This window comes from Miniopterus natalensis, chromosome 7 (genome assembly GCF_054644295.1).
Source record: "Miniopterus natalensis isolate mMinNat1 chromosome 7, mMinNat1.hap1, whole genome shotgun sequence".
NCBI lineage: Eukaryota > Metazoa > Chordata > Mammalia > Chiroptera > Miniopteridae > Miniopterus > Miniopterus natalensis.
The window spans coordinates 77,319,422-77,347,020 of record NC_142087.1 but is presented as its reverse complement, the minus strand read 5'-3'; the positions used below and the strand labels follow the sequence as shown (position 1 = coordinate 77,347,020).

General features: G+C 43.9%; 1 protein-coding gene across 5 annotated transcripts; it reads left to right on the top strand.

Moving 5' to 3' along the window:
• Window positions 1-126: 126 nt before the first annotated feature.
• Window positions 127-27,599, top strand: ZNF217 (zinc finger protein 217). Of its 5 annotated transcripts, none has more exons than XM_087819176.1 (6): window positions 127-430; window positions 14,234-15,987; window positions 19,488-19,604; window positions 21,241-22,806; window positions 24,048-24,179; window positions 25,536-27,599. In XM_087819176.1, exons 2-5 carry the CDS (start codon window positions 14,601-14,603, stop codon window positions 24,155-24,157), a joined length of 3,180 nt encoding a protein of 1,059 aa, XP_087675302.1. In that variant the 5' UTR covers window positions 127-430; window positions 14,234-14,600; the 3' UTR covers window positions 24,158-24,179; window positions 25,536-27,599. The 5 variants fall into 5 exon arrangements, with proteins under 5 accessions (XP_087675302.1, XP_087675306.1, XP_087675303.1 ...); XM_087819180.1 differs by lacking the exon at window positions 127-430 and adding an exon at window positions 3,770-3,846; XM_087819177.1 differs by lacking the exon at window positions 127-430 and adding an exon at window positions 4,101-4,175.

The following is a 27,599-nucleotide window of genomic DNA, read 5'->3' as shown; positions in this document are numbered from 1 at the left end:
CTTTAGAACAGCAGATGGAGCAAAAAGCTTGAGAGGTGCTCCCAAAGTTCAGTGACACACGTAATTTTTAAAGAAAGTTTACATTTACATGTCGAGTGACGTCAACCTCAGAAAACCTTCCAGAATATTAGAGGAAGACAAAAGTGCTTGAAAAGGGGAGGGGGAGGGCACTGATCAAACTTGTCAACGGGACAAATAACAGTTAAAATAAACAATGCCCCCCACTGTCCGTAGCCAAGTTAATCTAATCAAGTTGTGATTGAATCTAGATTTCTATTTAAACTGAGCCTTATTCTTGGCCCCTCCCTTTTCGGTGCGTGTAAAAATCCGGCAATCACATCTCTTCCAGGATTGTGCCGAGCCAGGTGGACTGGCAAACTCGGAGAGAAAAGAGTCTCCAGGTTCCAGACACTGCCTCCACTTCCGAAAGGTAATTCCTGCTATTTATTTTTGTCATCTACTATGATGATGTTTTATAGAGGGTTTAAAATCTTGAGACGACTTGAGTGAAATCAAGAAACTTGGTAGAAAAGAGAGAAGTGTGGTGTTTCTTGCAGTTGGTGATCCCTACTTAATTTAGTGCATTCAGTCGTGTTAAAAAGGGCTGCCCTGGTTTTCTTCTCAAATGTCCTTTGTAGTTTGCAGGAGCTGGCAGGTTGGGCTAACTTTTTCCATTCTCTTTTCCTGCTAACTCCTCACTGCAGTTTTTCAGGTTTTCCTGCTCTGAACACTAAATTCTTGTTAAGTATCTATGTTGGCTCCATTTCAGCTCCAGGGTTTTACATACAGTTTCCAAACTGTTTTTCTGTAATTGTTCCATAGTAAAATAAATACTTGCAAAATAAGATACCGCATTCTGGTCTTCTAATTAGGGCTAAGTCCCAAAAGATGATCCTAATAGATGGTAAATATAGCGAATCAAAAAGGTTTTTGTTTTGTTATTAGATCTGGAGAGAAAATCCTAAACTGGCTAAAAGAAGAGGTCTCATATCACTAGGATTAAATCAGAGATAATGGGGCGGATTTTTTATAAACGTACAACAGGAAACATCTTAAAGAGGGCTGGTCTGTTTAGATAATTGTGAAACATGAAGTGTAGCTGACGTTTGTCGCATTAAAAAGAGGTGAAGTGGGGCTTTTTCTGCCCCTTCAGCTAGTAGCATGTGCAGAGCATCAGCTCACATTGGAAGGGACATTTCTGGTCCCATTCTTTCTTTGTGTTGCCGGCTTCCCTGCAGCACCTGACTCCTTAAGAATTAGTCTAGCTAGGGGGTGATGGCAAAACAGGATTACTCGTGGGTGGGTGGAGCTAAGTATATGCAGACCAACGTTCGATTTTCAATTTTCATTTAGTACAATATGAATTCTTTGCTTTTATTACAAAACCACATGTTCCTAGTGTTCTGATACTTTTGGAGTTTCCATTTTTAATTGTTTTAACTATACATGCTTTCCAAACACATCTTAAGTATAAGCTTCTCCATTCAAAGGGGAGATTGTGTCTTATAGACACCCTTACAGTGAATACAGATCACTCCATGTCCATTTGAAAACAGTATGTGTTTGCAACCCAGCACTCAGTCACTGGCAGAATTTTGCAACCATTTCTCATTTTTTTGTTGGCATGCTTCCAAGAATAAGGGTCTTTGTAATTCCTTGCTCAAACATAAGGATCACATATAAAACTCTTAGCAGATAGATCTGTTAATACAATCATCTTTCATTTTTAAAAGCTACAACATAATAAGGTTTTTTTATTGGGGGGAGGAGAGAAACAGTAGCGAACAGACCATATGATGTTGTTATGCTAACAAAGTGGTAGCTTTGTGAGGGCCTAGAGGAAAAAAAAGCACAACCCTTTTGCTCTGAAAATAATTCAGTAGCAACAAGGTCTGAGAGCCAGGAGCTCTATTGTTCTTAGTGAAACGAATATTTGTCAAAACATTTGATTGTTTTCCCATTCCTACTGAAAAAGTTTGGACTTTTCTTTTTTGCTCAATTTTGATAGCAGGATTTTAAACTATCAGTGCTATTGTGTTTACAGCATTCAGGGTTTCAGAGTTCAAAGGTTATCCATTAACATGTAGAGTGAGGCTACACTTATGTTAAGACTCAACCTAGTTCCACTAGTTCATAGTTTCTTTGTTTAGGAGCAAGGGTGGAAGTCATTTGTTTTAGTAAGTTCAATGAAGCTTCTTGTTTATGAAGAGTAGGTCTCTGGACTGTTTTTCAGGATGTGACTATGTATAAGGCTCTAAAAAGTATTTTAAAGAAAGGTATTCATCTTCTTTGAGAAAGGGAACCCTGGTACCAGAAGTGGATTTTAGTGGGGGAAAAAAAAAAAAAAAAAAAAAGTTCTGCCTTAAGAATCTACTTCTGGCACTGCTAATTAATTAAGTGTGAGTAAGAAATTGGTTCACTTCGTTTTTAGAAAAGACTAACCAGACCATATGTGAGGCTAGTAGTTATATATAAAATGACAGCAAAACATCATACTCGGCAAATTCTTCCCCTTTGCTAAGGAGCTGCCTCTCACATTCCATTTCCTATTTATTAAGGGTTGCATTGCTCGCCAGCCCAGCACTTATGTAGTGGCTTTTTTTGGGTCCTGATTTATTAACCATATACTTTTTAAGTGCCTTTCTTGATATATTTTAAGTTTTTCCATTTTGGATACACTGAAGGCCAAAAAAAAAAATACTGGGCTATTTTGTTTGTGGTGACTTGCATATCTCCGTTTATATTTGCATTCGTTTGCCTCTTGGGGCAGAAAACTTAGTGGGTGTGATTGTGCTTCCGTGGTTCCTCTTGGGGCTTAAAATGGGGGAAATCACTGTCCTGGGAATCAGAACCTTTTCTTTCTTTTTTTGTGAGCAAGGGAAAGAACAGTAGGGAAACGCTTTAAATGAGTTGTGCGTGGGGAGGAGGGGGAAAAGCTTTTTTTGTTGTTGTTCCCATTTTAATGAGCCCGGTTTCACCCACGTGGATTTCTATCAAAGCCGAGTGGATTCTTGGAACCTAGGCCAAGTTTAGAAATCTCAAGTTATAATAGCAGCCCAAAACCCAGACCTTTCAGAAAAATAACAACAAAGGATAGCTTTATGAAGATACTAATTAAAAAACATTTTAATCATCTTGTCTCGTCGACCTTCCTCACACTTGAAGGAAACCTAAAAAAAAATGTTTTGTGCACCGCTGCCTTTCAGTCTACCCAGTGGGTGTGAAGGCTTTTTGTGTTGGTAATTCTGGATGACCCAGGAGTTCGGGCTGCCAGCCCCTCCCCTCGCCTGGGCACACCTTGCAAGGGAGGGGGCGGGGAGGCGGAGGCCCGCGTCTGCGCCTGCGCGCTGCGCCGGTGGCCCCCTCCCCGCGTACCTGTCACTGGAACCGCCGGGCGTTCCCGGGCCACGTTAGGCCGGATGGCGGGAGGCGGGGGGTGTGGGGGCGGTGAAAGGCGCGCGCCTGCGCGGGAATCTCCCGGGCGAGAACAGGGAGTGCGCGTGCTCGTCCGCTCGCACGCGCCCCGGAGGCGGAGCCCGCGGTGGTGGGCGGGGCAGGGGCGCGCCTGCGAGGGTCACGTGGCGCGGGGCGGGGCCTCGGGGGCGGTCGCCGGGCGGGTGTAGGCAGGAGGCGGGGCGTATGCGAACGGCGGGGCCGAGGGAGGGCGCAACAGCTGCTCCTAAGCACTTTCTGACCCAACAGTCCGGGTGCGCCGGACGCACTGCGCCCCGGTGGCTCTAGGGACCCCCCGCGCCTGCACTGTTCCCTCGCGGACGAGTAGGGGGCGCCCGAGCCTTTGCCCCCCGTGCGCACCCCCGCCCCGCTCACCTTAGCCCCGCGCCCGAGGTGAGCCCGGCCCCCAAGTCCTCCGGGTGGGGGTGGGGTGGCGCTCTTTTTGGGGGGTCTTAAAGGCGTGAGGCCTCGTGGGAGATGGTTTCGGCCTTCGCCCCGTGGCCCCTCGTCTGTTTTGGGGGGCCGGTGCCGGCGTGAAATCCGGGAGGTGTCCGCACAAAAGGCCGAGAGAAACTCCCCGTCGCCGCCCCTCCCTCCGCCTTCCCCGCCCCCTCCCCTCCTCGCCCGCTCCCTCCTCATTCAAACCTCGGCTCGCTCGTGTGGTGTCAGTTCAGTCCCGGCCGCCGCCGAGCGAGGAAATGGCCGAGGAGCCGGAGCCGCAGGTAAAGGGGGCGCGCCCCCCGCCCGCGCCGGGCCCCGAGGGGCGCCCCGCTTCGCCCCTCCGGCGTCCCCCCGAGCCCGTCCTCGAGGCTCCGGTGCTCGTTATCTCGCCCCGGCCCCGGATGATCGCCTCGCCCGACCCCCCTGTTCCTACTCGGTTCCGCTCCTCTAGGGCGCCCCCTCCCCTCCCGGCGAGAAGGTGTCGGGCAGCCCCCGGTGTGTACAGACTGTTTTACCATCACACTCACTCTTGGAAATAGTCGAGATGGCTTGGGGGTGGGGGAGTCCCCCTCTCCGGGTCGGGAGCCAGGGGCCGGCCGGAGGGAGCCGGGGGCTGCGTACGCGGGGCGTGGGGGCTTTCCTGGAAAGTTGGATGGCTCCGCCTGGCGGGTCTCCCGGGTTGCCGACCCGGCCGTGGGGGGCCGGGGGCCGGTGCGGGGTCCCCCGCGATGGCCCGGGAGGGGCCTTGGCAAGTTGGAAACGGCCAAAACAATGAGTCCTAAAAGGCGTCCCCCGCAAACAATGGCCGGGACCGTCCATACGGGCCGGGGGAGGGGCCTGGCCTGGCCGCGGACCCCGACGCGCACCCCGGCGAGCCCCTCAGGGGCCCCCAAATCCGTGCCCGGGAGTCCCAGTCTTCTGCCCGTCACTGGGCTGCTTTTCCTGGATATACGGTTAGGATTTTTATTTACCCTCTTTAATTTTAAAGGTTTTTATAAACAACTTTAAAAATAACTCTTAAACGCTTAACTATATCTTTATAACTCAATTCTAGTGGAAGACCCAAAGCTAGCTAGCTGGAAGCAGAACTAGGAATTCCAAAGGGCAGGAGGGATTGAAATGTTAGCCTAAAAGTGTTTCTTTTTTTTTTAAAAGGGAAGTTTCTGCCAGCAGGCGCTGAGTGGCGAAACCGCGCAGTTTCAGATGTAGAGCCTTCTTCCCTCTTGATTTGGCCCCAAAATGCAAGCGACACGGGATGGGGAGGGGAGGGCGCTGCTGGGGGCCCGGGCGGTGGCTTTGGGGCGGCCTGGTTGGTCCTGCGCCGGCCTGGCGGGCGAGAGGTGGCCTGCGGTGTGCCCAGGCCGGTACCTGCGCGCCGGGGCTCACAGCCGTTCAGGTCCCGGGGGGACCCCACATTTTAGGATTCGGGGTAGGACCACCGAGGACTGGAAGCAGCATTCTTGGGCGGGTGGGGAGGTTTTCAGTAAGGAAAGAGCCACCAGTGGCCACTTCTGGGACCCCAGTAGCCTGTTCACATTGGGAGCAGCAGAAACTTTTATGTCTTTTCTTTCTCTAAGAAAAGGATAGTCACTTCAGAGGTGAAGGCTTTGGTGTGTTGTTCGTCTTTGAAATTTTTTGAGCCTCAGTTTATCTCTGAGTCAGCCTATAGGGCTTGAAGTGTTGAACATTCCTAAACGTGTATTAAATAAATGGCGGTTTGTAGTGATCCTATGGCCAGTTTGGGGCCCTGTATTAGTGACCACCATGCATACCCACGGCCTGGCTGGTTTCCTGGTTTTCTAGATCGTTTGCAACCATTAAGCTGTATGTTTTAAGAAGCCTAGGTCTGATTCAGTTCAGGTTGATTCAATTATGTCTTCATCGCTTTTGAGTTGGTTGAATGAGTTGACATGAGATTAAGCTCAACAAAAGAAAGGCAGGGTAACAACAGCTGCCGGCCAGGCCTGGCCACTAGGTAGGGGTCTTCAGAAGCTTTTTACCTTCTCTTCTGTGTGTCAAGAAGTTCACTTAAAAATTTTTTTTTTACTGTTCTTTCCCCTTGGAATAGATGGACTGCCTTGATATCAAGTAAGACTTAAAATATTAAATTTTATAATATTTTGAGAATGAGTAATAGATCTTGAGTTTCTAAAAGCCTTTAGTGTCTGTAGTGACAAGTGCAGAGCAATAACCTAATTGCTTTTGTCTGAAAAATGTAACAGTCGAACCACTAGTTTGTGCTTGCTTAGTTAATGTGTGCTAAGAACTTTTAAGGTGTGTCCATAATGGTAGATGGCTTTTTCTGAGAAGTCATGTTTATTTTAGATACTGTTTTGTTCAGTATTCCAAAGACTAGTAGTAGTGTGTGTGTGTTTTTTAATCCTGGTGTTTTAGTCCAAGTCACCCTCTCCCATTGCTGCCATTTTTAATGGTATGTAAGTTTTAAATCCTAGAGGCAGTGCCTTATTTTGAAACCCAGAAGTCAATAGCTCCAAGACAAATTTATAATTTATTTGGCTTGTTTGTTAGAATAGGGTTAGTAATCTGATTGTTTGGAATTTTAGTTATTGGGTGTGAGAGGGAAGGCTGCTCCTTCAGCTCTGCACGTTGATTTGCGCTCTGGAGGAGGAAGTAGGGGGAAGATGACTCTTAGGTGGACACGTACTTTTCTTCGTTGTCTCACTTCTTTCAATCCTTTTATCTTCTCAACACCTCCTAACACTTTGCAGTGTGACCTTTGCCGTTTTTTTAAAAAAAATAACATGTGAGATCGAAGTTTAGCAGTTGTCTTGGATTCATATTACTCCCTTTCACTTCTTAATCAAAAAAAGGAACTAATACACCACTGAAATAAAACTTGTAAAATTCCCCCCCCCTCTGCCTGGAGAATCTATTTAGGTAACAGCTTGGCCCCCCTCCCCTTCAGGTAATAGGGGAGGAGTGAAGGTTTTTGGCTTTGCCTTTACTTTTAAGGTTTAAGGTGGAGATAGATTTGCATTCTCTTTGTAAGCCTCCATTTTTGGCAGTGTCACTTCTGGGAAGAGGAGCAACCCAGTGGTCCTTTTAAAGAGGAAATCTGAAAATAAGGCTTAATCAAGTCACTTAACAAACTGATGAAGTAATTCAGGAATATAATGGCCTGGCAAGGACAGTCCCTCTATCTCATTTCAGATAAATGCTCATCACTTTTCTCTCATTTAACAGTATTTATGATAAAATGGCACATTTTTGCCACAGCAGGGTTGCCTTTTCCCAACTCTGGAGCCACTCAGTTCTTAGCCGCTTGGTGAGAGCCTCAGGGGTCCTGAAAGATGTGTTTTCCCACTTTATAAAATTACATTCTTTTCTCTCAGTTGTCACAAACATGATATTGGCTGATAAGAACTTTGGAGTAGTTTTAATGACTCTTGACTGCCTACAATCTACTACTTATAAGAAAAGATACGCTTTTATCTGACTCTCAGGACTGTGATTGGCCTTCTCTTGCTTGTTACACAAAGCTTTGTTTCCACTTGCTCAAAAAAAAATTCAGTTCAAGGTGTTCCATCTCATAGATGCCAGTATGGCTTGTATGTTACGGTTTTTGAGCTTACTGTGTATGACTTGTTTTAAATGGTTTAGTCCTAATTTCCTACTTCAGTCTAACCCTGTAGCAGATGGTTAATAAGTGAAATGGGAAAGGTGCAGTGCCTAGGGATTTTTTTCTTTATTTCTTTAGTGGCTAGATATTTTCAAGACTTAGAACTACACACTGGGAATAAAAACATAAGGCAGTTGTATATACTGATGAGTGTGCCAATAGCATAAAACAAGTGTAGTGGGACTTTAAATTAAATGACTACAATTGGAATAGCTAGAATAGTTTTTAAATTACTGAGGGGTTACAAAATAAAAACCTGGAAGGTATTTACAGATCAGGCATTTAAAGGAATCCCAGTTATATTGAATATTCTAAATAGTGAAGGTTTTTGTTTTAGTGTGTAAATTAAACCCAGGACAGTGGGAATGGGAAGAGGGGATTTGTCCACTCATCTCCAGATGGGGGGAGGGGTGTTGACTAGTTTAAAAGCACGTGGAAGACAGTGAATTACACAAAGACAGCAGGAAATTTCTTAACTTTGGGTGAGGGAAGCTGATCATTATAACTTAATGGTCTCATTTTGGGCACAGAAAAAGGACTTTACTGAAATGCTCGTTTTTAAGAATAAGGTGATTTGGCTTGTTTTTCTGCAACCAGTAACACAGTTAGGCAAATTTGCAGTGGTATGTGGGGCAAAGGATTTTGAAGTGAGACCATGAGGGCAGATAGGAATCTGACTTTGAGGAAGTGGGAGGACAGGGACCATCCTTTCTTAAAACCTGCAGCTCTGATAAACAAGCACAATTCTTGTTTAAATCTATCTTCCAGATAAATAGAGGGGCAAGCCCCTGCCAGCTGCTGCCACCTCCAGTTGCCCCTTTATACCTAACATTGGGACGCTCTGGAAAAACCTTTGCATTTGAACATTTGCTGGCTGCCTGTTCTCATCCCCATTACTTCCTGCCCAGGGTAACAGAGCTGAGTTACTGGAAATTTGGGGCCAGTTTGGTAATTTTATGATCAAGTTGAGAAATAAAATTACTAAACCTGAAAAGACAGCTGAGTATAGTTGTATAAGAGAATGAGCTTAATTCCTTAGCCTGTGTTCTTGAGCTTTACAAAATTTGTTTCTGACCTATACATCCCTCCTCTTCCCAGAGAAGAGCTGGCTTTTTTTAATGGGTTCTTGTAGTGTTTTATGTATTGGTGTTTGTTATTTTCTAGTGTCAGGAAAAAAGCCTTTTGAATTTAAAATCATTCAAAATTTATAGTTACAAGGCTTGGAGATTGAGAGCCCAGATAGGTTTTGTTCTTGAATCAGCATTAGGAGAAATAGTTGTTTTTCCCTACCTGTATCAAATCCGGGTAACTTCAAAAACAGCTCAATTATACCAGAAGTGTTTTTCATCTTAAACAGTGATTATGTGTGTTGTTGCTCAGTATATAAATCCACTGAACACTGACTGTATGTATTAATTGAAAAGAGACTTTTCTCCTTAATTTTGAAAGCAAACAGGTGATTTAAAAGAGCCAACATACAACTGTAGTATTTGCTCTCTGCAAAGACAGGGAGGGGAGTATTTAAAGGTCTGTAAAGACCCCTCTCATGCCTTAAAAGGCATTGATTGCCCTATTTATATTTAATCTGAACTTTGTTAAATTGGGTACAATTAAGAATAGTCACCATTTGTCCTTGTGGAAAAAGAGGTGTAGGTATGTAGGGTAGTGGTGTGGTATAATGCTTGAAGTTATTGGTATATCTGTATATATACAAATATATGTGTATACACTCAGTAAATCTTTGTAGGGAGTTAAAGAATACAGGTAAAAATAATTTTTTTAGTTCTCTGAATTCACTCCCTCTCTGGTGCAGTTATTCTAAAATCTTTTCAAAATGTTAAGGTAGTACTGTTTAAGTCTTAATAATAGGAACTCACTGATAGCAGTGCTTAACTTGCTTAATTACAATTCTTTTTTTTAAACCCATTTCCCTTATAGTTCTCTTTCAGGACAAGATGAAAAATTTAAAAGCCAGTTTACAGGCCACAGTATTTGTTAAAACTGATAATACTGAAACTAACACTAATACATGGTGCTTAAGTTCATATTAGTATCCTTTAATTGACCTTAATTGATTTGGAATGAATCAGGCTGAGTTTTTAAAATTTTATTTTATTTGTTTTTCCTGAGGCAGAGTTTTTAATCATCACATTAGAAAATTCGAATGTGATTACATTTTATAGTACTACTACTTTGGTCTCTAATCCTATTTCAAGAAAATGAGACTTATGTCCTGTAGGATCTTCCCAAGCTCAGCCTTTGAACTCTCATTTGCTTTTGAATAGCTTAGGCTGGGATGTTAATATCAACTTTGAGTATTTTAATCTTCTTTCACTTAACTTTTAAACATCTTTCCACCGCCATATTAGGAAAGTTGGTTTGACCTTGTAGCTCCTGGGTGTGACCTTGGTGATTGCCTTGAAATAGTGTTGAAGGATTTCAAGTTACAGGTTTTGATTGCTACTGTAGATTACTATGTAGAATTCTCTTCACTAGTCAGATTAGGAAAGAATAGTATGTGCAAAATATGGAAGGGCAAACTTCTAGAAAAATTAAGTTTCCTAACCAGATCTTGGAGATGATTTTGCAGTTTAAAGGCACAAATGAATTGGTCAATGACTAGCAGTTTGTTTAGGTTGAATGTTTTAATGATCATTTAATTGAGCACTTAAGTAACTAGGGAAGGGGGGCCTAGTAGATTTGTTGGGTACTTCACATTGCTTGGCTATAAATAGAATTTTTATGTGTTTTGGACAGTTTTTGAGGACCATGAGTACTCATTGCTCCATGCTCTGTGGTAATGAATAGTCCATATCAAGAAGTATAGGGTACCTGCTAGTGAAGGACAGCTGTGCTGCCTTTGGGTCCATCTGCACATAAAGAACAGTATTTAAAAGTTACAGCAATTGTCAGCATGGTGGCATTTACCTCTGACTTGTTTTGCTTAAGCACAAGTTATTGTGCTTTTCAATGTGTGATATTTGCTCATTTCAAGATCTATAGGGAGTGGCAGAATTCACAATAGCGTTACTCACAAATGAATATCTTAAAAACAAAACAACAAAAAAACCCTAGAAGAAATGACCTAAAACACAGAAGAAATCACCTAAAGAACATCAGACTTTTATTTCAGGCAGTTTTAGCAATAGGGTTCCTACTTTTTTAGGAAGATTATTTTGTGTTAAATTAAAAAAAATGTAAGTAATCATAATATAAATGAAAACCTTACCCTCTTCTCTCAGAATGTAAGGTTATCCTGAAGAACCTTTTGCCTGGGTGCCTTGGGGTATATGGCTAAAGGTTAAGTGCTGTTATTTACCTGAGTAAAGGTTTAGAAAAAAAAAATTTAAACATTGAAAAACATTTTTGCAAGTGCCTTTCAGGAGCTTAGTGTGTTGGGAATGCTTACTTTTCTGTACACTAAAGCATTTAGACCCTAGGTGTTGGGTTCGAGTAGCTTCCCTCCCACCTCCAGTTCTTTGTAAAGGGAGACAATTGACATTATCAAGAGTCACCATTCTGTGACTTCTGTGTGTTCCACCTGTAGAGCAATGATGGTCTGGGAAGGCTGTGCACACCCACACCCCTTCAGTTGGAATTGGTGGATGGTTATTAACAGTAATTAGGTTAGAATGTCTGTTTCTCCTAAGTTCTGTTATTAGAAAGTCTTTATTATTACTATCACTGTAAAGATTTTTGTTTAGTAGGTTGGTTTTAAGTCATGTAGTTATTGATTTATAGTTTAAGGAAGTGTTTTGTTGTCTGTGTATAGTTTCTAAGGCAGGAGTTGAGGGCATTTGCTATCAGGTTTCCCAAGGGTGGCTTGCATTTTTGTTTCGGTGGGCCTGTGAGTTGAGTGGTTATAAACCCAAGTGATTGCTTGTGCTGGTCAACTTTGTGGTATGGTTAAGTGATTTTTTTAACTACACTCTTGAAATTGCAGAGAATGGTATTTAGATGGCAGCCATAGATAGCCATGTGGAAGTTTTGAGGAACATTCAGGCGTGGTTGGTGACCATGGCCATGCCCATACTGACTCTATGCCTGTACTGATTATGTAGTGTTTATTCATTTATTTATTGCTTGGACAAGGTGTTTACTGAGGACCTAACCTTGTGCCTGGGACCCCTTCTAGACACGAGGGCGGGGTGGGGGAGCACAAGGCCCACAGGGTCTCTGTTCCTAGAGGGTGTGGTGGTGGGGGGGCACAAGGCCCACAGGGTCTCCTTTCCTAGGACCTTTAAAGGTATGGCTCAGGGCTTTCATTTCTTTTGGGCGAGTAGTAAGGATTGCAGTGAGCCAGGGTCACCTAATGCTTGGGACAATTGGTCAAGTTCCTGACTGTCAGAACCTGTCTCAGAAGCTTCCCCAGAGGAAGGAGAGCTTAGGTTTTCCCTAGGAGGGTGACCTTTCCCACCTCCCACCCTTGAGGGCTTGGCCTGGGCCACCTTCCCCTCAACTCTAGGCCCTGGCCTGTTATGCCCCTCTCCCCTCCCCGCAGAACTGAAAGCTTTCTCCTAAGATTTTAACACTGCCTCCTTTACCAATCAGTCCTCTTGGTCTTCCCTTAGAGCTGATGATAACTTAACCCAGATACTTAACATTTCAGAGATAAAAATGGAAACTAACCCATCTTTCCAAGCTGCTTTTCAAGCCTTTGCCGTTGCCTGGGTGGGAAGTAATAGGGACACCTACCTTGTGCTTCTAATCCAGAGACTGAGTGTAGGGTTGTGTCTTTGGAGGAAAGATTATTTTTAGAAAAGTGGAATTGTCCAAAACTGAAAAATGTCACAGACAGTGAAATTTCTTTAAAAAAGAAAAAATAATGCTGAGATTTGACATGGGGACTAGCTTTGATTTTTGCCAAATTAGGACATTAAAATAACACCTCAACTATTTGCTATTGCGTCCTTTGTTTTTTAAGAAGGTTATTTTGGCACCAAAATGTAGAAAAGAGCTCAAATAGAGGACAGCCTTTATTCAGATTGAAATTATGAACTCATCGAGTTGTTTCTCTTATTTCTCATGTAGCTGTTGGCCAGTGAAAGCAGTATTGTCAGAGTTTTTGGAACTGCTTTTCTAGAGTACGTGCTATTAATTTCTTCAGTTAAAACATTACCTGGGATACTGGCATTCAGTAAATATTTGTTGGATGAGTAAATTTCTGAATAGAAACCTTAATGATCAGTCACATATCCAGATATCATTTACTATCTTAATTAGTATAGTCATTAAATACTCTTTTGATTATATCTGTCCATAAATATAGATCTGTCCCCAGAACCATAGAAGTTTGGAACTCTGAGGGGATCCTGTAATTATTCCATCTGCATGAAGCACACCACAGTAGAGGTGATGTGGTGATGACCACTTTAAGGTTATGACTCAGGCTGGACTAGAACTCGGGCTTCGGGGATGTTCTTTTATCTCCAAGCTGGTAGTCAGTCCAGGGGTTTATGCTCCATTGTGATGGCAGCAAAAGACTAAGGAACTAACACGAAGTACTTCAGTGCATTTTTTCTTTACCCTGATCTTTGATCTGCAGTCTTATTTAGAAAAGTTTGAAGTTTAGTTTTTTCAAAACGAAAGATAACAAGGAATCTGAGCACTTTCTCTTTGTGAATGTGAAGAAATATTTCCTTGGCTGCTCTGAGCCTGCCCTTTGAGGAAGTGGAGAGAAGGAAAGTAAACTTTTTTCCTTAACACTGCCTGTGGTGGGAGTAGTGTGTGTGCCTTTTTGTTTTCATGGGTAGAATTAACTGACTTCAGTTCTGTGCTTGCCATAAGGTGGGGGGTTGGCTTCAGAGGTTCTCTTCTCCCAGTGAAAACTGGCTTCTAAGTCAAAGCCTGCAGAGTGAGTGTACAGTGCCAAGGGGGGTAAAAATGAGAGGGTCTACTTTCTGACTTAACACTAAGTAAGGCATGCTGAGCCAGCTATGTTGAGGATTTCATTTTAAATGTGTACATTCACAAAGTAGCATTGTGTGTATGTTTCCTTGTTGCTTGGACAAAGGAAGCCCTTCCCTGATGCTTGTTGAAGGCAGAGTTGTCAAAAGGTAACTTGGATTTGGGCAGTGGATTGAGGTGTCCAGTGTCCAGTGAACCAGAATTTCTCAAGGTTCCCCTTGGCCAAGATGAGCAACCACTCTGAAGTGTTCTGTATTTCGTTCTTTGTTTCTTGAACGGGAGCTTTGGGAAAGGTCCCTATTTTGTGCTGTCCTCTGTGAATGTGTAATCCCCCAGTGTGCTTTAGGCATGTGTGCTTCTTGTGTGTTTGTATATAAGACAGCTTGAAGCTCTGGTTTTTAAAATACTACCTAAAGTGCTCTCTTTGTCATCTTATTTTTTCTTACAGTCTCTAGATCTTATTCTTACAGTCTCTAGATTTGTAGAGGCTGTTTACAAGGATACAGATGTGTGTTTAGCCACATTTTAGGTGTGTTCAGCTGAACTGAACAGTTTCTGTCCTGAAACTTCACGTTTTGGGTTTAGACCATTAAAGCACCATGTTTTAAGTTTCTTACCTGGATGAAATTCTAGTGATTTAATAGGTGTGCTGATTGGATAAAATGAAATCGTTTTTAATTAACAAGCAGCTGACTTAGGCGCCTTCTCTGCTATGTGGAAAAGGTCCCTGTGACCACACACCCAGCCTTCTCTCTTCTCGGACTCTAGCTAACCGTTTGTTTTTCCTTCTAGGTTTTGGAAATCTTGTCTCCAGGTTGCTGGAATTGACTTCTTGCTCCACTGGTCACTCAATGGAGACAGAGAACTAATGCTTTGGCCTGACTCATATTTGAATCAAAGCATTGGGAAGTCTGTCTGTCCGTTTGTGGAAAGAACCAGTGATACTCTTTATCACTGAGCTTCCTAAGACTTCTGAAGTTAAGAAGTTAGAGGAATATACACTTTCTTTTGAATTTTTATGACAAATATTTGCTCTCGTTTTTGAAGCCCAGGACTGCTGGGGGTGTGAGTGACAAGTCTTACAAGTGGCCTTATTCTAAGTCCAGAAATTCCTCAATCAGATTCTTATTTTATACACAGTCCTACAGTGACAGGAAACATGCCAACTCAATCCCTCTTAGTATATATGGATGGGCCGGAAGTTATTGGCAATTCTCTTGGCAGCCAGATGGAGCTAGATGATGCCATGTCAATAAAAGGGACAGCCGCTGTTCCTTTCAGAGCCACACAAGAAAAGAACATCATCCAAATCGAAGGCTACACGCCCTTGGACTGCATGTTCTGCAGCCAGACCTTCACCCACTCTGAGGACCTCAATAAGCACGTCCTGCTGCAGCACCGGCCCATCCTCTGTGAGCCTGCAGTTCTGCGTGTTGAAGCAGAGTATCTCAGTCCTCTTGATAAAAGTCAGGTGCGAGCAGAACTCCCCAAGGATAAAAGTGGCAAAGAAAATGAAGACTTGAGCTGTGAAGTGTGTGGGCAGACATTCAGAGTAGCTTTCGACGTGGAGATCCACATGAAAAAACACAAGGACTCTTTCACCTACGGGTGTCACGTGTGCGGACGGAGGTTCAAGGAGCCCTGGTTTCTGAAGAACCACATGAGAACGCACAATGGCAAGTCGGGGGCCAAGAGCAAGCTGCAGCAGGGCTTGGAGAGCCCGGCCACCATCAACGAGGTTGTCCAGGACCAAGCCGCTGAGAGCATCTCCTCTCCTTACAAAATCTGCATGGTTTGTGGCTTCCTATTTCCAAATAAAGAAAGTCTAATTGATCACAGGAAGATGCACACCAAAGACACAGCTTCCGGTGGCAACAGTCCCCAAGCAGACTCTGAGCAGGCAGGGATGCCAGCCCCGGGAGATGAGTTCCTACAGTTCCTAAACCTGAGACCCAAAGCTCACCCTGAAACTGCAAAGCAGCCCGCCAGATGGATACCTCAGCTTGACCCATTCACCACCTACCAGGCCTGGCAGTTGGCCACCAAGGGCAAAGTCGCTGTCTGCCGGGAGGTGAAGGAGCAGCCCGGGCAGGAAGGGAGCACCGACAATGATGATTCTGACAAAGAAGAGCTTGGAGAAATTTGGAATGTGAGTAAAAGCCACCCCGAAGGTTCTGGAAAGTCCAGAACCAATAAGAGTGGTTGTACAGGCCTCGCTCAAGATAAGGAGAAGCCTAGACACGCCAATGGTGAAGTGCCTTCTGGGGACGCGGACCCCAAGTTGCCCAGTAAGAGTGAGAAGCCCACGCACTGCTCCGAGTGTGGCAAGGCGTTCAGAACCTACCACCAGCTGGTCCTGCACTCAAGAGTCCACAAGAAGGACCGGAGGGCAGACGCCGAGTCTCCGACCATGTCTGCGGATGGCAGGCAGCCGAGGACATGTTCTCCGGACCTAGCTGTCACCCTGGAGGAAAATGGAGCCACCGATCGAGAAGGTGGCTCTGAAGATGGATCTGAGGACGGGCTTCCCGAAGGCCTCCATTTGGGTAAGTGGTGCTGCGTGCCGGCTCTCTGCAGGGCACGGGCAGCTCAGGGAGGGGTTCTGGGGGGCTTTGAGTCCAGGCGGTTTGGGCACCACCCTCTTGGAAGTCCTTTAACCCCCTCAGGGTTGAGTTAAAAGGCCTATCAATCAAGATTCCTTCCTGTTTTGAAAATACCGTGATTTTATATTTTGCTAACAAAGGACACGCATTATTTTAATTTGTGCATCAGCCTAAAGCCATGCTTCTTAACGGTTGATTTTTGCCCCAGAGGACATCTGGCAGTGTCTGGAGACATTTTTGCCTGTCAGACTCTGTGGGGGTGTAGGTGCTGCTAGCACCCAGTGGGTGGAGGCCAGGGATGTTGCTAAACATCCCACAATGCACAGGACAGCCCCACAACAGAGAAAGATCCAGCCCCAAATGTCAGTAGCACAGGGTTGAGACCCTGGCCTTCGCTTAAGTTTTGTTGGCATTCCTGATCTTATCCATAAAAATAGGGAAGTTCCTTCCCTATCTGTCAAGGCCCAGCTCTCGTGTAATTATTGCAGGTTGATTTCCAGTGGTGGAGAGGCACTGAGAGTGATGGTTAACCAGAGCAAGGATACTCCTGTCAGAGACGCCACTTGGTGCTGCTTGGTGTCCTGTCCGTTACGTCTGGGGCTAGTGTTCATTAAGTTAGCTCAGAAACTAAATGTGTCTGTAAAATACAGGGAATAGGAACACGCCAAAGATATCTTTAAGAAATCTCATTTGCTCAGTCAGATTTTAATGTGCTAATGACACTTATGGGAACTGGAAGCTGCCACTGAATGCTGGTTGACATGTTTCTGGAGTCCCAGTGGGCATTATCCAGGGCAGAGGACTCACTCTGTGGGAAGTCCTGCCCATCCTCACCTCATCCAGAGCTGCTCATTCATTGGGTCATATTTTGCTTGAGTAAAGAATTTTGCTGCTTGAAAACAGTTAAAAATTCCAGCAAGTGGATGATGAGAACTTGAGTTAGTTTTAGAGAAACATCATCATTTAGAAAAGTGTTTTTTGGTTAAAACAAATACTGCCTTTTGTTGTAACTTGACTGTGGATGTCTCCAAGAGCTGTGCATGAGACAGGACAAGTTTGGCCAGATCGTAATTGGACCTCCATCTCTTAAGCTGGGGCCCGGCTCTTTTTCTGATCACATGATGGATGAGAGAGCTGTGGTTTTCATATCAAATATTTAGACTGGTTTGAGTTTTCCTGGGACACAGGAAACCTAGCACTTAAGAGAGCTACCATCCTCAGTTTTCAGAAGTCCAGAAAACACATCATATGGTGTCTTAGTGACATCATAAGAAGCTTTAAACTCAGCCCTCTCGTCCTCTGTTTTTTTCCCCCAGAGTCAGTACTGTTCAGGGTCATGTGGTCATGGGGAAATAATCAGGCCCTGGAGATGTCCCAGTGTCCTGAGAGAAATGAAATGGCCAGTCCATGTTCTGCCAGCAGGTGGTGTGGGCAGAAGAACCTGGTGGAAGACTTGGGCTTGGTTGTTGGGCAGCTAGAATACCCATAATAGCCGGGAGCGCCAAGACCCGGGTTCAGTCTGGTTCTGCCACTGCATTGTTTTGTGACCGATTATGTGTTGCTTAACCTTTCTTTGCCCTGATTTCCCTGTTTGCAAAATTGGTTCATTGAAATTTTCCTTGTCTTCCACCTCCCAAGGATAATTTCAATAGTCTATTTATGAAGAGTTCAGTCCTTAAAAGGACAGCACTGTAAAATCAAAGGTGATGCTGAAAAGAGCAGGAACCAGCCAGGTAGATGTGGACATTTCATGTCCTTCTGTTAAAACAAAGGCATTTCATAACTTTTTGGATGTGATGCAACATACCATAAATCCTGACACATAGTTGGAAGTAGGAAATTGCGATAAGGTACAGGCCCAGCAACAAACTTGGCTAGTTGTGTGTGATTGTCAGGAGAGCTGGGTGTTCCGTATGTAGGGATTTGTTTTTCCTGGATTTATACAGAGTGGGGCAGAAGTAGGTTTACAGTTGTGACTACACCAAACAGTTTGTTCTTGTGTTATTTATTAGTTAATGTATTACTTTCCATTTGAACAACTGTAAACCTACTTTTACCCCACCCTGTATTCTGATGTCATCTTCTGGTCAGATTGAGCTTATTATAATTTACTATCAACCTACCTTTCTTTAGATTTACTTTTAAGAAGATTAAAAAGCAAAATAATATTTTTTCAGCTTTTAGAAGTGTGTTTGATAATAGTTGTTCGTGTGATATTTTTTAAAGTCCTCAAGGCACCTTTTGAGATCCAGGGCTGTGCTGTCTGCTAGTTTAGCATGTGTAGAGTTGTTCAGAGGGTTAACAGTGGGTACATTTTCCTCAGGGGAACTTAGGGTGACAGAGTGTACCGTTCTGTCTTTATTGTACCTGGAGGCTCACCGAGGGCTGGCTTGTAAGCTGCTCTTAAAAGTCAGTAAGCTATAAATAATAGAGAAAGAAATGTGGAAGGAGCAGTGGAGAAGCCTTTTAATTGGAAATAAGTTTTTCAAGGCAAACTGACCAGTTTAGTTACGCTAAATTTTAAGAGTTCTCCCCACTCTTTTGTCATTGCATGTAAGATGAGCTACAGTAAGAGGAAGTTGATCTAAAACTCAACCACTCACTTTTGGGCGAGCGGGCATTTTAACTGCAGCATGTCTAATTGTCTTGGAGAGCTGGTGTTGTGTGACGTGTAACCACCCTTTAATTTGTGTCCCCAGTGGACCTTTGCTCTGGTGCATGTAAGATACACTGTCCCGATCAGCCTGTTGAGATTGAAGTGTAAAGTTGAAGGCGTTGTAATTTGAGGACAGATTGTGATTTGTCAGATAAATTGCAGCATGTTAATGCTGTGGACAATACAATCTGCTTTCCAGAATGTTGCTAAATGTTGACAAACTTTCCTAGGTGTTTTCCTGAGCCAAACCTTTTATTTTCTGAGAAGATTAAGTTGTGCTTGCTACCCTCTAGTGGTAACTTGCCCCAATCTTAAGATAAAAAACTTATTTTCCCCGGTGGTTGGGAAAATTGGCGATGTATATTGGCTCCGTTTCCTAAATGACTCGCTCTGAAGAAGCCGGTTGTTCAGCCTGTTTGTGTAGGTCCAGCTCCAGCTGGCCAGGTCCGGAGCGGTTCGGCCACGTTGAGAGGAGCTGCCCGTGCGTCTCTGTTCGTGATCTCTCCTGTGACTGACAAGTGGAAAACTGAGTCTTTAGCAGCAAACGCTGTAATCAAAAACCCCACCAAAACAAACAAACAAAATGAAAAAGTGCACATGTATTATAAAACTTCAGACAACCTCAAAACAACATTTGGTGTGTTTTTAGCCTTTTTGGTTTACCCAACACTAATATAAAAGTTACTTTATGCTTTCCAAAAATGTTTTGATCAAGAACATTTTAGTCAACTCACCTTACTCATGTACTTGGAACTGTCGTCTTATATATTTTTGTTTCTGCTTTAAGATAAAAATGACGATGGAGGCAAAATAAAGCATCTGACATCCTCAAGAGAATGTAGTTATTGTGGAAAGTTCTTCCGTTCAAATTATTACCTCAATATTCATCTCAGAACGCATACAGGTAAGGAACTTTTTAGATTTTTTAAAATGATGTATTAGTCAAAAGAATTATGATGCAGTGTTCTGTGTCTTGATCTTTTTTTGGTTGTTCAGATAATCTGGTAGGTCCTTGGACTAGTTTAAGATTAAACATGTAGCCTGGCCGGACGTGGCTCAGCGGTTTAGCATCGACCTAGGATCCAGGCGATCAGGGTTTGATTCCCGGTCAGGGCACATGCCCGGGTTTGCGGGCTTGATCCCTTCGGTGGTGTGCAGGAGGCAGCTAATCAGTGACTCTCTCATCATTGATGTTTCTCTCTCTCCCTCTCCTTTCCTCTCTCTGATATCAATAAAGATAAAAAAAAGAGCTAAATAAAAAAAAAAAAGAATAATCGTGTAGCATGCCGTAGCCGGTTTTCTCAGTGGTTAGGTCATTGGCTCACAGACTGAAGGGTCCTGGGTTTGATTCCAGCCAAGTTCACGTACCTGGGCTCCAGGCTTGATTCCCAGCCCCGGTTGGGGCATGTGTGGGAGGCAACTAGTTGATGTGTCTCTCACATCGACGTTTCTCTCTCCCTGCCTCCTCCTCTCTCTGAAAAGCAATGGGAAAATCCTCAGGTGAGGATTGAATAAAAAAAGAATAAACATGTAGCATGCAGATTGCAGCTGTCATTTTAATTCTTTTGGTATCATTTTAACTTGAACTCTTCTGTTCCTGTTTTGAAGTTAGTTTCCTGTTTAGTTTCCAATGACCATATCCTCTCATTTTCAAACCTCTTTAATGTATTTTCAAAAAAATTATTTTTATTAGAGAGAGAAACACTGATTGTTGTTTCACTTATTTATGCATTTTTTTATTTTTAAGTTGAATTTATTGGGGTAACATTGGTTAACAATTATGTAGGTTTCAGGTATACAGTTCTACAACACATCATCTGTATATTGTATTGTGTGTTTACCACCCTAAGTCAAGTCTCCTTCCATCACTACTTATCCCATTTACCCTCTTCTACCTCCCCCCACCTCCTTCCTTTTGGCAATCACCTTACTGTTGACATTGGTTGATTATTGTATATGCCCTGACCAGGGATTGAGCCTGCAACCTTGGCATATCGGGATGATGCTCTAACCAACTGAACTACCCGGCCAGGGCCTTTAATTAAAGTCTTTTAATCCCACAGCTTATTTGTATTTTTATGGTTTAGAATGAAATGGGAATATATTTTATAGTCTTTTCTTTAGATTGTAGAAGCAGCTGTAACAGTGGTGTAGGAAGCTGTGTGCGCTTGAATTTCATCTCTTCCTCTCACTAGCTCTGCAACCTTGGGCAAGTTATTTAACCTTTCTGAGCCCATTTTTTTGAGCTATAGAAGTGGGACTATAATACTCACTTCCACAGGGTTATTATGAAGATTAAAGAAGTTTAAAGTGTTGCTACTTTATTTTTAAAATTAAACGCATGTATTCACATGCTCAAATACTCAGTATACTAAGCATGATAAAGCAAACACCTCATGAGGAATCCTAGGTGTGAAGGTTAGTTGGTGAGGGCGAAAAGGAAAGAACCCTGTATTGTGTGTTAGATTCTTCAAGTTTCCAAAGATCTCTCTTGATGCTTTTCACAAACTTCTGTAATATGGTGACATTTCTTCTTTTAGGTGAAAAACCATACAAATGTGAATTTTGTGACTATGCTGCAGCCCAGAAGACCTCTCTGCGGTATCACTTGGAGAGACACCACAAAGACAAGCAGGTTGACGTTGCCGCCGAGGTCAAGAGCGATGGGAAAAACCAGGAGACGGAAGATGCACTACTCACCGCCGACAGTGCGCAAACCAAAAATTTGAAAAGATTTTTCGATGGTGCCAAAGATGTGAAAGGCAGCTCACCTGCCAAGCAACTTAAGGGGATGGCCCCTGCCTTTCAGAATGTTCTGGGCAGTGCTGTCCTCTCGCCAGTACACAAAGATACTCAGGATTTCAATAAAAATGCAACTGGAGATAGTGCTGATACAACAAGCAGAAACTCTGCCCCTGCTTATTTGGACATGTTAAAGAAGAGACCAGCCACAGAACCTCAGGCCAGTAGCCTTGGCCGCAGAACAGAAGTGGGCATCCTGCCTCATCCTCACCCAGACGCCCCTGCTGCCTGGAAGGCCGAAGTCGGCCTCAAAGAGAAGGTGGCAGAGGTGGCACCCGATGGCAGAGTGAAGCCTGGCATGGACTGTCAAGAAAAACCTTTAAATCTATCCCTCGCGCTTCACAGCTGCCCAGCAATTTCTTTGAGCAAGAGTTTAATCCCAAGTATCACCTGCCCATTTTGTACCTTTAAGACCTTTTATCCAGAAGTTTTAATGATGCACCAGAGATTGGAGCATAAATACAATCCCGACGTTCACAAAAACTGTAGAAACAAGTCTTGGCTTAGAAACAGGCGCACTGGCTGTCCGCCGGCTCTCCTGGGAAAAGATGTGCCTCCCTTGTCCAGTTTCCCCAAGCCCAAGCCCAAGCCCAAGCCCGCCTTCCCGGCCCAATCCAAGACCCTGCCGTCGGAGAAGGGGAAGCCGGGCCCTCCAGGGCCAGGCAAAGCTCCTCTGACCTCAGGGACTGACTCTAGCACTTTAGCCCCCAATAACCTGAAGTCGCACAGGCCTCAGCCCAGTGTCGGGGCGCAGGGAGCTCCTGCCGCCAGGCAGCAGCCCTCAGAGATGTTTTCTAAAAGCGGAGTTTCTCCTGCCCCAGAGAAAACGAAGAGGCCAGAGACGAAGTTCAAAGCCCCGGGGGTCTCGGTGTCCCAGCCCGCGCTGGGCAACAGCACCGTCAACGGCTCAGCCGACTTCCCGACCAAGCACGACAGCCTGTGGGTGCCCCCGGGACTAGACTACTTCTGTGGCCGGAGCACGGGTGGCGCTGGTCCGGAGCTTGGAGAGCCGCTTCCCAAGCGGCCGAAAGCCGGGCCGGCGACTCAGGATGCAGAGCAGCCCGGGCCCCACTACAGAAGGGGCCTCGACCTGCCCAAGTACCCCTTGGTCCGTGGAATCACGTCGCTGCTCCCCCAGGAATACGTGTGCTCGCCACCAGTGGTGCTGCCCCCCAAGCCACGGTTCCTGGCTTCGGGTGAGATCGACTCTGCCAACGTGCTGACGGTGCATAAACCCTACAGCGGGCCGGGGCCGCTCTATACGTGCGCCCCCGGAGGCCCGGCAGCCGGCGCGGGGCTGGAAGGTACTGCCCTGCTGCCCCGGCCACACCAGTGGGGGTGGAGCCCCAGCTGATCCTTGCATTCTTGGCGGGGAGGGGGCAGATCACGGGGGTGGGGTGGGGGGGTCAGACGGAGACATTTCTAGATTTGGCAATGATTTGTGGTCCCCAAAGCAACCCTCCAGGGTAGGGTCTTATTTGGAGTATTGAATTTCTTTTGCTCACTTAATCTTTTTCGCTTGTGGGGGTGATCATAAAAAAGGTGGTTGAGAACCACTGACTGACCTTCTCCTTGCTCTTGAGGTCTCAGGTGTCATTTAGGCCCGTTCGCCTTCTGCTGTTACAGTTTTGTCTTCTCCTAGGCACATAGGTGGTGTGCCCAGCGCTCACTCCCAACCTACCCTGGGATCTGAGATTTGGGGTACTTCTGCCCACGTCTAGGCTGACCACCCTTCCTAGGCTGTCAACTCCTTTAGAGCTGAAAACACATAGTAGAGAACCTTGAATTGCCTGCAGCCCCTCACATGCCCCTCACAAGAGGGGGCAGGGAGTGAAGACTATCTGAAGACCCCTGCCAGGAGCAGCCCCTGTGCCAGCTGTTGATTAAACAAGCTCTTGAGCAGTTTTGATGTCAGGACTTCTAGAATTACTGACTGCTTAGTCCTTGGGAGATACTAAGTGAATTTCAAAAGTGCCATTACTTCCTCATATATGTCCGTCGTTACCTTGTAGATTACTCTGGTAGTCTCCCCATGAAATGTTTTTAAAGCCTCTGCTTCCTCATTGTAGGGGTGTCTGGCACACACCTGTGCCTGTGAAAGGGTAGGTGAGTGTCCTGGGGGCATGCCACACTCCCAGACTTAGTTAAACCAGCACACCTTCCTCTGTGGTGTGTCAGCTCTGCTGGTTTGTGCTGCCTCCAAGGGACAAACCCATTTAAATCCCTCAGTTTGTATTCCAAATTCCAGGTTCTGTATGGTAACAGTACTCCATGAAGGATAGCTTGGTGCCAATTGATCCGGTACAAATAGCAAATTAAAAACCAATTGCATTCAACACTCCAGTTACTTAAAATGTTGCGATGAAATATTAATTTTTGTTGCCTATTCATTAAAAGCTCTTAAAAATTTCCTCAAATGGTGGGCTCTGACCACATTATCAGAGTTAGGAATTTTGAAAATTGATCTCTGACAACCCACCCATAGCTTACCTAATTGCTTGAACTGAATTCTAAATGCCCTTTTACATTTTTTCCCCCCAATCAGGAAAAAGGCCTGTGTCGTATCAACACTTATCCAACAGCATGCTACAAAAGAGAAACTATGAGAATTTTATTGGGAATGCACATTATCGGCCAAATGACAAAAAAACTTGATTTCCTATTTTGGGGAAGGAAGGTGAGTATGTAATGTACTGATTTGTTTAATTGAAAATAAGCCATCTAGCTTATCTAATATAATAGAAAGTAAAATTGTTTTTAATTTTAATTTCAAATTTTTAAGGTGTCTTTATGTTTTAAAGACAGAAACAGTAGGATCACAACTGAAAGTAAGCATTTATTTTGTGCTAGGCATTGAACTTGGTCTCATTTCATCCTTCCAGTAGGGGGTAGTAGGTCAGGCATCAGCAAATCGTATTTTCTGCTTGTTTTTGTCAGTAAAGTTTTATTGGCACCTGGCCATGACCTATTGTCTAGCTGCAGAGTTGGGTAGTTGTGACAGGAACAGATTATTACTGACAGATTACTTGGGCTGTGCACTATAGCAAGTCAGTAACAGCATAGGCCGACTGTCCTGTTTGTCCAGCACTGGTTTTTTCCTGCAACCTCTGGGCTTCTCTGCTCTCATTTCCTGCTACCCAGGCCATCCTTCCTTCACCCTCTTTTTTTTTTTTTTTTTTTTTTTAATATGTTTTTATTGATTTTAGAGGGGAAGAGGGAGAGAGAGATAAACATAGATGTGAGATAGAAACATTGATTGGTTTCTGTAAGCACCCCAACTGACCAGGGACTGAACCTGCAACCTGGGCATGTGCCCTGTCCGGAATCAAACAGGCGACCTTGTGGTGCATGGGAGGACGCTCAGCCAGCTGAGCCACAGTGGCCAGGGCCCTGCACCCTCTTGTCAAATAACCTTTCTAATACTTCAGGACCAGCTCACATACCTTTTCTTCAAATGTTTGCAGAGATCCAGGGGCTGCTTCCCTATTGGTGTTGCTTCTGCAGGTGTGGTTCGTGCCCATCTCTGCCCGTCTTGCCTGTGTGTCTGACTTCCACCGCTAGCTGAGCTCCAGAGCAGAGTCCTTCGTCTAATGCCCACCCATTGCCGCAGTGCCACTGATAACTTGGTAGATGTTGGCTGAACAAATAATGTTACAAATGTTTTACGTACCTTCTTGAGGATGGAGGTTATTATGAGTCACTTGTTTTGTTCACGATTCCTGGTCCTCCCATACATTTTCCTCTCATAAGGTAGAAACTTGCAGAGTTTGTTGGAGGTGGCAGCTGGCTTTGCAGACGTGAGTGTAACTTATGAATTCTGAGTCTTGGTTCAGTCCTTTTTGCCGAATCACAGTTTTACACCTATGACCATGGAAGTCATGCGGCATTCATTATCTGTCATCTATCTGTATCCCCTGGTACCTCATTGCAGAGTCAAGAGCTCTGTGGTTCTGTTTCTTTACTATACCTGAGCTTGTGTTTTTTTAAAACTGTCTTCAATTTTAATCACTCTTTAAACCTTTGTTTTCTTTAGGTCTTGATGGATGTGTGTGCTCCCCGTGAAGTTGTTAGTTCATCCTTAGAGAAAGCGAGCAGTGAAAGCTACTGAAATAAGCTGTGATTGTACTGTACATACGACGCAAGGAACACTACGTGCCGCAGAGTGGTTCTGTTAACTTTTGTACCAAATAGCAATAAAAACTGTAGTTGGAACAGTTGGGTTGTATACAAATGGAGAATGGAAATCTCTATTTTGTTCCTGAATAATATTTTTTTTTTTTAGAGTTGACCAAATAAGGGGTTTTTGCATACTTGAGCGCTGCTGAAAAGAATCATTTGGGGTGGGGTGGGGAGAAAGTATATAATGCTTGCACCTCAGGTAAAATCTGTATATACATAAGTTGTACTTGCTTGTTTCAATACCCTGTGTATTTTTCTCATGTAGCTCATCACTTTTGAGCAGTTTCTGCTATTTCATTTAAAATGTACGTTTTTAAAAAATGTTCTTGATGATTTGTATTATGTTAAATTGTCTACAGTCTGTTGTCTTAAAATTGTTAATGGAAGTATTGACCCTCTGTGAATGTGTGCCGCGTATATCTAGCTCAGCTACTCGGATTTGGTACCCTTTTATCACAAATATTACTGTCAGCCGAGGAAGAGCCGCTCCACGGTCCTTTTTGGGGATCAGGTGTTTGTGGGACGGTTAAGTGTCTGCAGAGCAGCATTTCCTCTGTGGAGCAGCCAGCTGTCCAGCAAACACACCAAAGTGTATGTGGAGCTACTGAAATTAGTCTCAAATGAATCATTTTTGTTGGAAAATTCAGTTTTTTAGGCATTTGCCTAAATTAGTAGGTAAAAAGTATAAATTATACATGGGATATACAGATATTAGAAGCAGTTTTCAAGGACATGAGTGTTTTGGGGTAAATGTTAGGTTTGTATTTGGAAGTCTTGGTGCAGCTGCATTGGAGTCAACAGTGAGCACATTCAGACACGTTGGTCCTGAATCCAAAGTGCCAGCCGAGCCTCCTGCTAACGGGGAGGAAATGGCCTGTTTCTGTACCTCCTCTGTCTTCCCATTTTTGGTTTTAAAGCAGCATTTTCTCAGTACACGTCAGTTTGCGTTTTAGAGGATAGCCACCAGTTGGCTTGCTGGGTGTTTTAAAATTCCGGCCCCTTGATGGGCAGTCCGTAGCTGAGCTTCAGCAGTTCCTGGGTTTAACAACCACAAAACATTTTACTAAGAAAACTATTTGAAAAATAATTTTGCACTGTTAATGTTTCTTGTCTTGAGGGTAAAGTCCTAACCGCATCCTGATTTTTTTGTTGTTTTCATTATGCAACATGAAGCGTAATTGATCGTGAAGCCAACTCCCGTGTGACAGGGAGACTGACTGGCGATCAGCCTGCTGGCCTTGCCGCAACGTGCTTCGTATCAGGAAAGTGTACACTATTAACCCCTTTTCCTGTTCACAAGCTGAGCCATATGTACAGAATCTAGGTTTTTGGTTCCATAGTTTTGCACTTTTATAGCCTATTTTTGAAGATTTAACACACGTGCGAAGATGATTGACTTGATCGTTGCTAATCCAATGATTGTTACAGAAAGCTTGCTGTGACTATAAGTGTAAATCTTAAAAGGGGATATATCAGAGTAGAGGGCTGAAACTTAAACCTGTATTTAAAAACAAATCACCAAATCTATGGGAAAACAAGTCAGTTCGTGTTATGCTGAAATTATGGGGGTTTTCATATTCTCCTTTCTAACCACATTTCTAAAAGCATAAAAATACCAGTTTTTTTCTTTTCTTACAGCCCTGTATTCCAAAATATGTTGTTATTATTTTTTGTCCATCAGTATTAACTATTGGGATACTACTGGTTTTGTATGTTTTTTTTTCTTTCAGACAACAGTGCATATAATAGAGGTACAATCTGTTGGATTTTGTTTATGTATTTATTTCATTCCAGTTTGATTTATTTTAATTGTTGATAAGTTGTTAAACAGTAGACATTACTTGTTTTATTTATGATATATTTCAGCTTAAAGTTATGTTATTATATGTGGATGTAAATATAGATTTGGTGTTTTGCA

Coding starts and splice junctions, on each gene's coding strand:
- ZNF217 (XM_087819176.1), top strand. CDS start 14,601: ATGCCAACTCAATCCCTCTTAGTATATATGGATGGGCCGGAAGTTATT. Junction 19,605..21,240: donor TCATCTCAGAACGCATACAG/GTAAGGAACTTT, acceptor TTCTTCTTTTAG/GTGAAAAACCATACAAATGT. Junction 22,807..24,047: donor AGCCGGCGCGGGGCTGGAAG/GTACTGCCCTGC, acceptor CCCCCCAATCAG/GAAAAAGGCCTGTGTCGTAT.